The sequence below is a fragment of the Neopsephotus bourkii genome, unplaced genomic scaffold (assembly GCF_033783945.1).
Source record: "Neopsephotus bourkii isolate Nb327-2 ecotype Australia unplaced genomic scaffold, CSIRO-AGI_Nbou_v1 NB_126, whole genome shotgun sequence".
NCBI lineage: Eukaryota > Metazoa > Chordata > Aves > Psittaciformes > Psittacidae > Neopsephotus > Neopsephotus bourkii.
Window position 1 is genome coordinate 1,344,070 of NW_026900643.1, and position 13,874 is coordinate 1,357,943.

A 13,874-nucleotide genomic window follows, 5' to 3' on the forward strand; every position below is an offset into this window, starting at 1 on the left:
AGCTAGCAAATACCACACATATAGAAATCCCTTAGACTCTGGAACCACATCTAGAGACTGAAGACGCAGCCCCAGAGCACCCCACAGCATATTTATTTTTAGGCAAAGGAATCAACCTGAATATATATAGACTTATAAGCAATACTGCTAGCCCTTTTCTGCAGTTAATTGTGGAAATGGGCCTCTGGCATAAAGCAGCCACATGGAAAAATTTAGGGTGGTGGTGGGGAAATGATAAAAAGGAACACTCACATTTCAGAGTTTTTTCCTCTAATGTGCTTTGTTATGTTCTACTTTTTTGTCACCAATCCCTTTGTTTATTTTGTAATTTGGAAGTATTTAAATTAACAAATCCTAGATCTAACTCCTTAGTAACATCTGGATAGTGCGGTTTAGTTGGAGAGACTTTTGTTCTAGAATGGTTTGGGTTGGAAGGGACTTTAAAGCTCATTCAGTTCCAACTCTTTACTACAGGCAGGGACACCTTCCACTAGACCACGTTGCTCCACTAGAACACTTGCCACAACTTCTCTAGGCAATCTGTGCCAGTCTCACAATAAAGAAGCTTTCTAGTATCTAATCTAAACCTATACTCTTTCAGTTTAAAGCCATCACCCCTTTTCTGATCATTGATTGCCTTGGTAAACATCCCCTCTCCAGATTTCTTGTCAGTCCCTTTAAGTATTGGAATACTGTTAAAAGATCTTCCTGGAGTTTTTCATCTACAGGCTGAACTCCTTCAGCCTGCCTTCATAGAAGATGTATTCCAGCCCTCTGAGGATCGTTGTGGCCTTGTCTAGACTCACTTGATCAGGTCTACATCCTTGTTATGTTGGGGGCCTCAGAGCTGGAGTCAGGACTGAAGGTGAGATCTCACAAGAGCAGAGTAGAGGGACAGAATCCCCTCCCTCACCCTGCTGGCCAGGGTCCTTTTGATGCAGCCCAGGACATGGTTGGCTTTCTGAGCTGCGAGCACACACAGCTCATGTTGACCTTTTCATCAATCAACACCCCCAACTCCTTCTCCTCAGGGCTGCTCTCCATACCACACGCCTAATCTTACAGCCCAATCCACACCCAAATCATAAGCCAGCACAGTCCTGCCAAATTCAGAATTTTCCTTCCTTAAGGATTTAATACTCTGCACTGGACAGACATCAAGAAGAGGGAACATGCAATATGGGACAATTACTGAGAAACTGAGTATCACAGTGGAGCAGGGCAGTCTCCATTTATTTTTCCCCTTTACATTCAGTGATCATGTTTACTGAGGCAGCAGTCACTGCAGGAATGTCAATGCTTTCCTTCCTCATCTTCAAAAAAAAAACCCAACCCCAAACCAGAAAAGCAACAGACAACAAAATGGAAGACAAAGAAAACCAGAAGTATCTATTTAATGTTAACAGAAATGAAAGTTACACAATTCTTGAGAGTCTAATTTGTAAGAGAAGGAAACATGGAAACTAAGACTATTGATTCCCAAAAAAAAATTCAGAAGACAGCATTCCAAGCAATTCCCATTGTAGCTGAACCAAATACTCTTCAGGAATTCAGAGGTACAATGCTGAAGCCAGGCTCCCAGAACCTCCTATTGTCAATGAAAGCTGAGAACACTGTGGGTTTTCAAATCCAGGCCTTTGTACTCAGTCCATCTACTTTTTAAAGAGCAGTCATTAGAAGTATTAAACTGGACTTTTTTCCCCAAACACCACATGTCACTTCAAATACCAATCTTGTTTTACACAAGCACAGAACCTGACAATATTGTCATAATTAGTGAGTGCAAGTTTCCATGCATTTCTTGAATTATGGAACACCGACAGCTGTCATTTTTGTCTCAAGCTAGTGAGGTTATCTATCACTGAATAACAAGCTAAGCCAACACATATGCTTCTGATCACTTCAGAAATGACAAAGAAAACACACATGTAAAAATACAGGGGTAATTTTGCTACAATTAAAAGATGCAAAAGCTGATATAGAAATTTCTGTTCTTGTTTCTGCTGATATGAACAAGATCAGTGGAGTTAGGTTTCTATCCATACAAACACATCCCTTGGCCCTGTTCACTTGCTGGTGTGGTACCCTTCCATGCTAAAACTGCAAATTACAGACTCAGACACTTACTACTTTTTTCCAACCAGTTTACACCAGGCTTATAATTTGGAGTATTGTATCACATCTACACTGTACTCAACCTCTTCTACACTTACTTGTCACCATCAAGGGCGTTAATGCTAACTGCTTCTAAACCTTCCTGTTGCTGTATTCTACTGGCACCATTGATCATGTTATCTAATGATCATGTCATCTAATCCTCACACAAACAAAGAAACACTTGATATCCTGCATGAAGTAATATACAAGTAGAAATATGATTTCACAAGGCATGACTCCAGTTGAAGACAGGAATTTGTTTCCAGGGCAATACTGGTTTTCAGCAGGTGCTCAGTCGTTTGTAAGGCAATTGTATAACAGCACAAAACTGAAACTTTTCCTTATGTAGAACATTACAGGGTTTTTCTGCCAGGAAAGAGACCATGGAAATTCCTGCCCTGCTAATATCTACTGGGATAAAAGAACAATTACCAGTTGATGCATGACACAGCCAAGCTGAAAATATTTGCCTGTATACTTCACATTTATCCTACTGAAATCAGCTTGCATGGCTGCAGCCTTCAAGAAACTTAGAAAAAAGAACTTGGAAATAACACAGATTAATAACAAAATCTCCCCATATAATACAGATAAAAATTAAATCAAAAGACATTTTAGTGCTCACATTTTTGGTGACTTCTTGCAGTATTAAAATGGCAATATCCCACTCGAATACACTAAGGGAGGCACTGGGTACAGTTTCCTTCCAGTTAAGTAAGATTTATACAATACTAGCTTTGACTTTTTTTGCACTCTAGCCTTAGTGAGCCAGGTCTTTTAGAAAAACTGGCAGAAATCTAGCTGTATGGAGACATCATTATTTATGTAAAGTCCCACTCAAGAGTGTGTCTTTAAATGGAAAGCCACACAGGGGGAGGGCAGGTGAGAGGGACTGTGGGTGGTGAAAGCAAGGATGGCAACCTCCAGATCCCAGTCTGAGCTTGACAGGAAGAGGAGGCTCAGGAATCATAAGTGGGCTGTGTTCTAGGAGACTGAAAACTAGGTTACTGTCACTCTAGCACTGAAACCCGCAGTTGCCCTTAATCATTGGCAGATATGATGCCAGAGTCCATCTTCCAGATGGTACCTTTTACACCAGTATGAGTTGCCTCTCTAAAAAACCCACAAAATCTACCCACAGACTGCTGCTACATAAATAATTAGGAAGGAAAGGCATTGATTCCAATATTATACCAAAATACATAGTTACCTTTGTTAGTATTCCTGCAAACATCTAGTACTTGCCATTATGCAAGTTATATTTATTAGCAATACTGCAGGTAACTAACACTTACCATTAGAAAACTATAAGAATTAGTCCATTGCTGAAATTTTACCATGCATTCTTGAATGCTGTAGAAGGGACATACGCAGATAGGGTTGGTGTCTGTCTTGTTAACATGAGTTCTGAGGAAACTAAGTGCAAACAATTTTCTTGGCCTCACTGACTGTAGACTTCTCTCTAGTTACCAGCAGACCATGAGTCATAAACAAATTTTGCTGCTACTGTATCTTCAACTGCTATCCCTGAAAGAGAATTGAAGTCACCTTCAAACAGTTCTTCAGCTGTACAAATAATATAGCTTCAAAAGGGAACAGAAAGACTCAGGAAGTTATCTAATTGGACAAGAATAGGAATCATTTCCCATCCCAGACACCTACAGCATTATATTCAAAGTTTATAGCTATCATGGTATGCTATATGGAGCTAATGTGATAGCACGAATCCAGTTTTCCATGTTCATATTGCAACTTGGGCTTTCAGACATGTTATGCAGTTCAGAGTGTGGTAACCCACTATGACTCCCACTTTTCCCAAACATTAACACCAACCCCACAACACACTGTCACATTGTCGGTAGGTCAGACAGGTTCCATGGGCACAACAATTAAGGACTGGGTTGGAGTTGTATTAACAAATGCTACAGTCATGTGTTCAATTACTATGAAGTAGAAAATGTACTACTTCTTATTGTTTGCTTGCTTTCCAATCACTTTTAATTACATCAGTCCTGCTAGACAAATAAAGAGGGAAATAGAAAAGGAAAAATGTAAATCACATTCTAGTTTTTAGGACAGTGCACTGCCATAGCAGCTTTGAAGATGATCAGCAGCTTTCCCACACATGGGGGCCCTAATAAATAATAGAGCATTGTTTTCTGTCAGACTTGTACACAGAAGGGGTTGTCCTTACCGAGTGATTTAAACACTGTTGTTTTCTCAGGCAGGGCTGGTTTTGTACCCTTCACTACCTCTCCCAGCTCAGCAAAAATCTCTGCCTGTGAAAAGAAATACATATTTATACAAAAGCATACATTCAGAGACAAACTTTCTTGTAAGTCACTTCATAAGAAGTGACTCCTTCAGTTCTGCTACCCCAGAACAAATTCCTTTCCATGGTGAAGCAGATCAGTATTCAGACAAATACTGAAATTATGCAGAAATCAGGAGAATGGTTTTCAGACAGGAGCAGCTGGCAGACTATCCTCAGCAGGGGGTATTATTTTTCACAGAAGATAGCTTGTTGCTTATCCAACAAAACACACAGGATTCCACACAGCTTACCATACCTGGACCTCTTATGTTAAACCTCAGAAATGAAAGTCATATTTATTCTACCAAAAGCATTAAAAAAGAGAAATAAAACGCCATTAAACCTAAGAGAGTCCCTGCTGTCAAATTTCTTCAGGTCATAGAATCATAGAATAGTTAGGGTTGGAAAGGACCTTAAGATCATCTAGTTCCAACCCCTGCCATGGGCAGGGACACTTCACACTAAACTGTGTCACCCAAGGCTCTGTCCAACCTGGCCTTGAACACCCCCAGGGATGGAGCATTCACAACTTCCTTGGGGAGCCCATTCCAGTGCCTCACCACCCTTACAGTAAAGAACTTCTTCTTTACATCCAATCTAAACTTCCCTGTTTAAGTTTTAACCCGTTATCCTTTGTCCTATCACTACAGTCCTTAATGAAGAGTCCCTCCACAGCATCCCTATAGGCCCCTTCAGATACTGGAAGGCTGCTATGAGATCTCCACACAGCCTTCTCTTCTCCAGGCTGAACAGCCCCAACTTTCTCAGCCTGTCTTCATACAGGAGGTGCTCCAGTCCCCTGATCATCCTCATGGCCCTCCTCTGGACTTGTTCCAACAGTTCCATGTCCTTTTTCTGTTGAGGACACCAGAACTGCACACAATACTCCAGATGAGGTCTCACAAGAGCAGAGTAGAGTGGCAGGATCACCTCCTTAGCTCTATCACTAACTGCCTGCTTGGTTTCTGTCATCCATTCTCTAGAGGCCTGATGCGAGTCATCACTGACATCTCATGGGAAGAAAGTTACAGATTTTAATAAACAGATCTGAAAAATATTGAACATAAACACCAAACATTGCAGAAATGTTGGGGTTTCAAAAATACATTGTTATTGTACACAAAGTCCAATGCTGGTATATGGTACTTTAATATGGTATCATGTAATGGTTGATACAGAACTTGCATTGCTTTGGCACAGACATACAGAAGTCTCAGACTGAAATCAATTTTTCTTTCCATTTGTGCCTCGAAAGTGTTAACAACTCTATCTAATGCTCTAAAGAGTTTTAGTGCAGCACATCATCAGTACCAATTCATTTTGAACACAAGCCAATTGCCAACAAAAAGTAAGTCTTACCCCTGATAATATAACATCTCCTGATTCTGTAAGAGCAGCATCTCTGGAATCCACAAACAGAACAGAATTCTTCATCAATTCATCGTCCAGTTCTCTCCAGTCTGGTCTGCTTGCTCCAATAGCTAAGACAACAAAACTGATGAACTCAGGAGGAATGTTTAAAACACATTTAAACAATATTTTGTCCAAAAAAAAAGGGTGAATTAACAATGGACGTTATTGTGGAAATGTAATACAGTCTGATGTTAGCACTGTAGACATGCTGATTGATAAAACAACAAAAAAAAACTATGATATCCCCAAGCAACTAGGAAAAGGCCTGGATTTCTCTCAACCTGTTCTCAGCTGTAATGCTGACATATGTATGGCCTGTTTCTATAAGGTGTTAACCCTTATATTTCCAGTGATATCAACAAAGGATAACATTGTGTGAAACCCTACGAACTACAGCTCATTAAGACGTACAGCACCCTGGATTTTAGCCATGCAGACGCTGCTCCAACAAAACCTTGTATTTCCCATAAGCACAGCTAGAACAACTGGAATCAACTGGCCTTCACATTTCAACCCGCTGAGGCATTACACTGCAACTCTCCAGTAAGCAGCGGTGAGATTCTTTACTGCCACTGTTTCCACCTCTTTTGCACACTGATCAAACTGCTCCTTCCAGATAATGCTGACCGAGAAGGGGAAGCAGTACTGCTTAACCATTCATCACTTCATCATCCCATAATTACACAAAAAAAAAGTAAGAATATGTGTAACCATGCATAGGTATGAAACAAACAAGCCTTTGCTAGCAGCTCTGAAAAACAATACCAGTGATTAAGTGTGACAATTACTCTCTTCTGCTTACAGAGGCCCCTTTAGAATAAACTTGGACCATTTGGTCACACAAGATAATCTTAAGAATTATACAAACAACTCTTGTGCAGACAAACAGCAACCTGTTTCTGTGACTGTTAAATTAACAGGTTTCTGTTGCTTTTCATTTTTAAATAAACTAGCATCTAGTACAGCACCTCTAAAAACATTCAATATCTGATTTGTCAGCAGACTCTGGGTAGTTGAGACACAAGAAAGTAATCGCCCTTTATCTCTAGCACTCTTGTCTTCCATCAGATCATTACCAAGAGATTTTTATAGCCCTTTGATTCAGATTGGGTTTGTTATGTGTCTATACAGAAAAATAAAATTTGAAGAATCCCTTCATTATCCTGAACAGATAAGAATCAAAAGTATTGTGCAACAAAGGCTCACACAAGCAGACAGAGTTCAGTGTTACTAATTTGGATTTTTAAACCTATAATCTTCTATTAATCCCCTGTAAGCTTATAAGCAGTACAAATTGAGCAGATTGTGGATTTTCACTTATCTGGAGAAACTGAAAAATCAAGGAGCTTAACTTTTTAAATACAGCAAGACCACTATCAACTTCTTGGCTAAAAAACCCAAACCCACCCAGCTATACTGTAGTTAAATGGTTTTTAATAATGTCTGTTATGGAATAATAAATTCCATGTTGCCTGAATGCCTCCTCAAACAGCACAAATGCCACAACAGAGAAAAAAAAAGAAAGCAAGGGAAGGAGAGGGGGTCTTTGTGCATGCATTGCCTCAGTGATTGTAAACCTTAATGGATTTTGCTTGTACTTCTGGCTTCCTTTTCATGACATAACACGAACAACACTCAATGACAAAGAACTGAATTGAGTTTGAAAAATTAGTAGGATGCTGCTGGAATGTGGGACATTGCTTTAAATTGTTCCCTCTGACAAGTTCCTTTTGTCTTACTACCATGCTATCTGGAAAGTACACAGGGTCATCTCAACCAGGCCCGCAATTAAAAGAACATGGGCATGTCCGGAGACTCAAAACAAGTGTGGCAACATCACTGCAAGGCAGGGAAAAGTAAGCCCCAAACCCTCAAAATAATTAGTGGTTAAATGATGAAGTTCTTAACTCAGTTATTGCATCTTTTTAACTCAAGTAAAAAAAAAAGTAAATCAGTGTGATCAGCCCCAAAAGGAACAGAGGAGCTTACAAAACTGGTTGAGAAGGTGAGTTTCCAGAGAAACATTACAATGAGCAGGAATCACTTTGGAAATAACATGTTTGTATGGATTATTTAAATGGCGAGCAAAGTGAGCATCAAATGACAACATGGTGTCAAAGATGATGCATCACTGGGAAAAAAACATACCCAATGCTCTAGCAAACATCCAGTGCTGGAATATGCTGGAGTTGTGACTCCAGACAAGAAGGAAAGCAGACCTGGGAAAAGTGGTCCTTGCCAAAAGGGAAAGTCAAAATGGAAAGCACATTCATTCTGAAAAGCTTTTGAACAGTTCATGATGCTATCCTTCAGATGATGAGAACATAGCATACCATTGATATGGGCACCTGGTTTTACCCAGTCTCTAAATAAGATTGGTGTTGTTGCCATAGTGACTGTTACAATTACATCAGCCCCAGTAACTGCCTCCTGAGCAGAAGAGCAGACCTGCACTGGACCATTAACTGAATTAGCAAACTTCACCGCCTTCTCTTTAGTGCGATTCCATATTCTGACCTTCAAGGAAAAAAGAAACAAACAGATTAGCTTACAGAACTTCTCCTTGCTGAAACAGGATATTTTCAGTTGATTGTTACACATATCCTAAAGGTGGGGTTTTCTTCCCCTTTACTGTTCTCATAGAATCATTTATATTTGAAAAGACCTCTAAGATCTAGTCCAACTATCAACAGAGCACTGCATCATACAAGTGACAGTTTCAGGTGTGTGTGCCTACATTTGAGTGACTGGTTAGTGATGCCAGAATAACAGCTCCTTGTAGAACTGTATTTATAAAATACAAAGATTTCCAATAAACGTATTTAAGGAAAAAAAAAAAAAACAAACCAAACCACAGAAAGCGTATCCACTAGGATTTTATCAAAGACAAGAAGCCATCTGAAACAACTTTGTTTCCAACCATTTCCTTTCACCCTGCTTTTTTTAAAGGCCAACATTTGAGCAAGAAATTTTACAGCTTTTCAGAGTATTCTCGGGTTCTATAGAAAAAGAGTCAAAATATGATTACTCTCTTAACTTCTGGGGTGGGTTGACTTTGGCTGACCGGCTGACCACCAGATGGCCACCAAGCTGCTTTATCATTCCGCACCTCAGCAGGACACCAAGGAGAAGAAAATTAGCAAAACTTGTGGGTCAAGATGAAGGTGGTTTAATAAAGGAAAAGCAAAGGAAAACAAAAGATTTATTTTCTACTTCCCATCAGCAGGCAATGTCCAGCTACTTCATGGAAAGTAAGACTTCAGTATGCATAGTGGTTGCTCCAGAAGACAAATGTCTGAATAACAAACTCTTCCTTCCCCCCCACTTCCCTTTCTCTCAGCTTTTACTGAGACATCAAATAGTATAGAATATACATTTGGTCAGTTTGGCTCAGCTGTCCTGGCTCTGTACTCTCCCAACATCTTGGCCCCCACCAGTGTACTGGTAAGGGGGAATGTTGGAGAGTGCAAGCACTACTCAGCAGTAGCCAAAACACTGGTGTGTTATCAACACCTGTCTAGCTACCAACACAAAGCAGAGCACTATGAGGACTGCTACGGGAAAATAACTTCATCTCAGCCAGACTCAACAAAACTTCATTGGCTGTATTCTATTTATATAAAGTGCTCCTGAAACACAATAGAGAGAAATAGATGTACACTGTTAAGACGTTGTCATTACCTCTTTAAATGTGAAGAGTTCTGTGAAAATATCATAGTGGCTGTATGCTTGAACACCAGCTCCCAAAATGCACAGCACTTCTGCAAAAGGTGGCATTAACAGCTAAAGAGTATCAAATACACAAAAAAAAAGTAAGACAATATATTAACAGATATCAAATATATACCAAAATGCCACAGAAGCAGCATCCTTAGTCCTTTTATCTTCAAAAGACTGTACGCAAATGCTAATATTGATTCATATTAAGAGAAAACCATATTTAATTACCGCTATTTTTTCTTTTGTTTAACTGCAAAATCTGTTGTCAATAGCACCAACATAATCTTGATTTAATTCTGGGTTTGAATTGTCTGACTCTTGAAATTCAGACTTAACATGCAACAACATAAGCCAATGCTAATTTTGCAACCTTGGCATGCTCCAGTATTACTGCAACATACTATACCTATGTGACCAATTCAGTGTAAAACCATAGTGCTGGTGTTCTGTGCTGGCTGAAAACAGGGTTTATGATACCAAAAGCTATTTACTGAAAGTGGTAGCTGTGTGGATAAACTGATCCTGGTAGCCCCACACTAAACCACCTTTTTCAATTCACTGAAGTCATAAATCATCTCAAGCATATTTTGGCATTGAAAGAGCTGTAATATGCATGCACCAAGCATTGTAAAAAGAGAGATGGTTCTGAAGGATGAGTAATAAAATTCAGTTCTGTAGCTGATTTTGGTTTTCTGGTTCAGCTCTTGCCTGCGATTCACCAGTATTCGGCAACAGGGAAGAGAGGGCTGCTGGAGTCCAGCCCTAAGCTATCATTGTGTTTTGTTTATGCATTTGCTGTGGCCACTCACTTCTGTATAAAAAGCTTTGGAGTTGTCTAGGCTCTCAACCCTTATTCTGCTGCAAATAAATTGAAAAAACCTCATTGATCCTTTTTTTTTTTTAATGTTCCTTTCAAAGACTCTAGAGCACCGATTTCAAAGGTTTCTTGCATAAAAGCATGGGTCTTTGAGAAGCAAATGCCATAAAAAGGAGAAGATGACAACTACGAGCTAAACTCAAACGCTCCTGAAAATCTCCCAAAACAGACAACAATAAAGGATCTGCTCTTAAAGATCCTTCAGCAGCCAAGCTCCTTTGAGGCCAGCAGAGCTTTGCGTGTGTTAAAAACTCTCAGAACTGCCCAAGTACAGAACAGCTGAGATGAATGACGACCTATAACCTCCCGCCCAGGGAACCCATTGTAAATTGTTCTATCCCTTGGTTCAGGGGAAGGTCTCTGGGACAGGTTCTTCAATTTTATGTCAGTTTGGCTCTACTGCCACTAAAAAAGTGGTGAGATCAGCCTTCATTCTGACACAAACCAGATGGGTAAAAAACAAGTATTTTTCAGCCCTGGCTCTCTTTATAATGCCTCATTCTTTGAGGTTAAGACTAAAACCTTCCTGTGCAATGGATAGTTACTTGCTCTCCCCCATATTACCAGCCCAAACAAATATAGCTTGAAAAAGGAATCCAAGCCCCACTATTTCCAATTGAAATTGAAATAATGTAAAGCAACATACACCTCACCTGTCTTCAAACACTGAAGTTTACAACTGTAGTCAGGGATAGTCATCTGGACATCTTCCAGTGACTACAGAGAAAGTGAGAAAGACAGCCACCTCTGGACAAGTCATCCATCTATCCTGGGCATCACTATTTTAAGAGTACTTATATTGCACCCTGGAAATGTAGTCTTTTCCTCTTTCTTCAGGTCCAGTGCAACCCACCTGTCCTAGCCAAACAGCAGGAAGCATACACCTGAACAAAACTGAATTTATCACCACAGCTACACACCTAAAGCCATAAAGGAGCATATTACGACAAGCACAAAAATCAAGAAAATTAGAGAGGAAGGCAGCTTCATAAATTCCCAGGGAAGTGTGCAGAACAAGCCACAGAATAACAGCTCAGATTCCTTCTTCACTCACACTGTTAAAGCCATACACGACTCGCTCAAAACAGAAAATTCCAATTTTAAGTTTTCCGTGAAGATACATATGTTATGATAAATCCAATTTAAAAGCTGTATTTGATGAAAACTCACACACTTTTACATGTCTTTTACATCACTCCTTCTACTTATTGTATATATAACACCACTAAATCTGTCTCAATTTAGCAACTGGAAGGCATACCTTGGTAGCAATTGCAGAAACTGCAGCTGTTCGTTTTGCTGTTATGACACTACCATCCATCACCTTAAAAAAAATAAAAAATAAATTCAAACACTCCAAAATGAATACTGAAAACAAGAGTAAATACCAAACATTTTCATCCAATTTGTGAATTGTGTGATATTACAGGACACAGATAAAAAAACATAGAAGTTGGTAGGTACAATTACAGCAACCAGAAACCACATACATTCACATTTAAACCAGGCAGATTCCCTGTCTGTTCCAGTTCTTTCATGTCATTCCACCAGTACAAATGAAGTGAAAACAGGTCACAGCTGAGCCGTCCCTAACTCACGACTCTTCATGCACTGCACTTCCCTGGCCCTGTAACGCATGGAATAGATAACACAACTGCAGTACTCTGCACTCCAGTGAGACCAGTGCAACTGGTTCATGAGCCTGCATTTTCTTGGTCTGCATAAACGGATAACGGAACCAACAAAATTCCTTTAATACGTACCACACACAGTGGGGCACTCCTCCCTCAGTACACATTAGCTACTTGTGTACAAAGGAATTCTAGGACTTAAACTAACACGGTTTTGAAATAAAAGCCCAATACAGTTTTCTTGACCAGTTTTGGTTCTTTAATAATAATTATGATTAAATTGTAATACAAATGGTCAATAGTCTTAAAAAAAATCTTAATTATTTAAGCAAAGAAAAAGAAACAAATCAAACTGAATATTATTCCTTGTAATGACAATAACTGTCTTGTGATTTAGACTTCACATGATTCAAGATCAATTCTTTATTCAGTAAGGTTTAGGTTTCTTTCTCCTTTTCAAATGCAAGGAAACTTTTCCTGATCATGCCTCTCTTCCAATCATCCTGCGAGCCATCAGATTCCCTTCAAATCACAGGCAGCAGTAAATAGCAAAATACAGTTCAACAGGTATAAAAGAATAAGGCTTTAGGCTAAATCCTCATTTGGCACAAACAAATTTTTGTTTACAATTAAGGAAAAGTCGGGCCAATTTACATCAAGTGCACCTTCTAAGAATCAGAAGGAAGCACCTACAGGGCATTAACAGAGAAGAACTCAGAAGTATCCGTGAAACTCACAGCTTTTAAAGAACCATTTCTTGGGTCAAATAAGAGAATGGTCGCTTGATGTGAAGGGACAGAGGAATCCTTCTTGTGCTCGTAGAAAGTCACCAACTTGGTTGTCAGAGCATCGTCAGCAGCACTGTAAGCAGGCATGACTCCTAGGAACCTTGGGAGAGATTCACGCGTATTACGTACATACCTACAGACACCGGCGCAATTAACATCGAACCTTTATCTTACAGTTAACCAGTAACTCGGTACCAATGACCCTTCTTGACGCTCAAAGTTGTTCTACGCGGTCCCTTCCCCACCGCAAGCCCGGCTCCCCCCGTTCTCGCTCTGGAAGGAACGCACAAAGCAACCCCCCGCTGTCCTGTCCCACTCCGGGCTCTGCCAGACCACCCCTCACAGCTCCCACCCTGGTGCCAGGCAGGTGACCCCGCAGCCCGCCTCACCCGCCGTGCCGGTGCACCGGCACCACGGTGCGCACGGGCTGCGCGACGCCTCCCGCAGCTCCAGACGAGAAGTTGGCCAAGGCGGCCTCCAGCGCCGGGAGCAGAAGGCTAGCGCGGTGCAGATGCTTCTCCACCTCCTCGGCGCCGATGAACACGGGCGGAGCAGACCCCATAGCCAGCACCAGACTAACACCACAAAAGCGCGCACAGCCAGTCGCCGAACTCCGCCGCTATGTACCCGGCGGGGGACCCGCCCCCGCCGGCACCGCCCCACGCCCTCCGTCTCTCCGCGCAGCGCTGCCCTCACGGGCACGGCGGGAATCGCTGCTGAGAACCGTTGAGGGCCGCTCCGCAGTGCGATGCGCGCTCCTGCCCCGCGCCCCCTCAGGCACCGCCGGTCTCCACTCCCGATCAGACACCGCCGCGAAGGGTCCGGCCGTAGCTTATTTACGGTTCACCGCAACGCGGAGCCACCACGGGGACCCTGAGGGCTGGGACAGCCCCGCTGACTTGGAGGCGGTGGCACTCTACGCATGCGCAAACGCCGCGGAAGCCGCGAGGTGTCGCTCTCCCCTCACAGAGTGA

At 41.3% G+C, this 13,874-nt stretch overlaps 1 protein-coding gene across 1 annotated transcript; it reads right to left on the bottom strand.

The window, feature by feature from the left end:
- Nucleotides 1-1,370: 1,370 nt before the first annotated feature.
- CRYM (crystallin mu) lies at nucleotides 1,371-13,498 on the bottom strand. The gene is made up of 8 exons (XM_061367282.1): nucleotides 13,290-13,498; nucleotides 12,850-13,000; nucleotides 11,743-11,805; nucleotides 9,566-9,667; nucleotides 8,218-8,401; nucleotides 5,831-5,952; nucleotides 4,352-4,436; nucleotides 1,371-3,684 (listed from the first exon to the last, which is right to left on the bottom strand). The coding sequence occupies exons 1-8, from the start codon at nucleotides 13,460-13,462 to the stop codon at nucleotides 3,620-3,622; spliced, it is 945 nt and encodes a 314-aa protein (XP_061223266.1). The 5' UTR covers nucleotides 13,463-13,498; the 3' UTR covers nucleotides 1,371-3,619.
- Nucleotides 13,499-13,874: the final 376 nt, after the last annotated feature.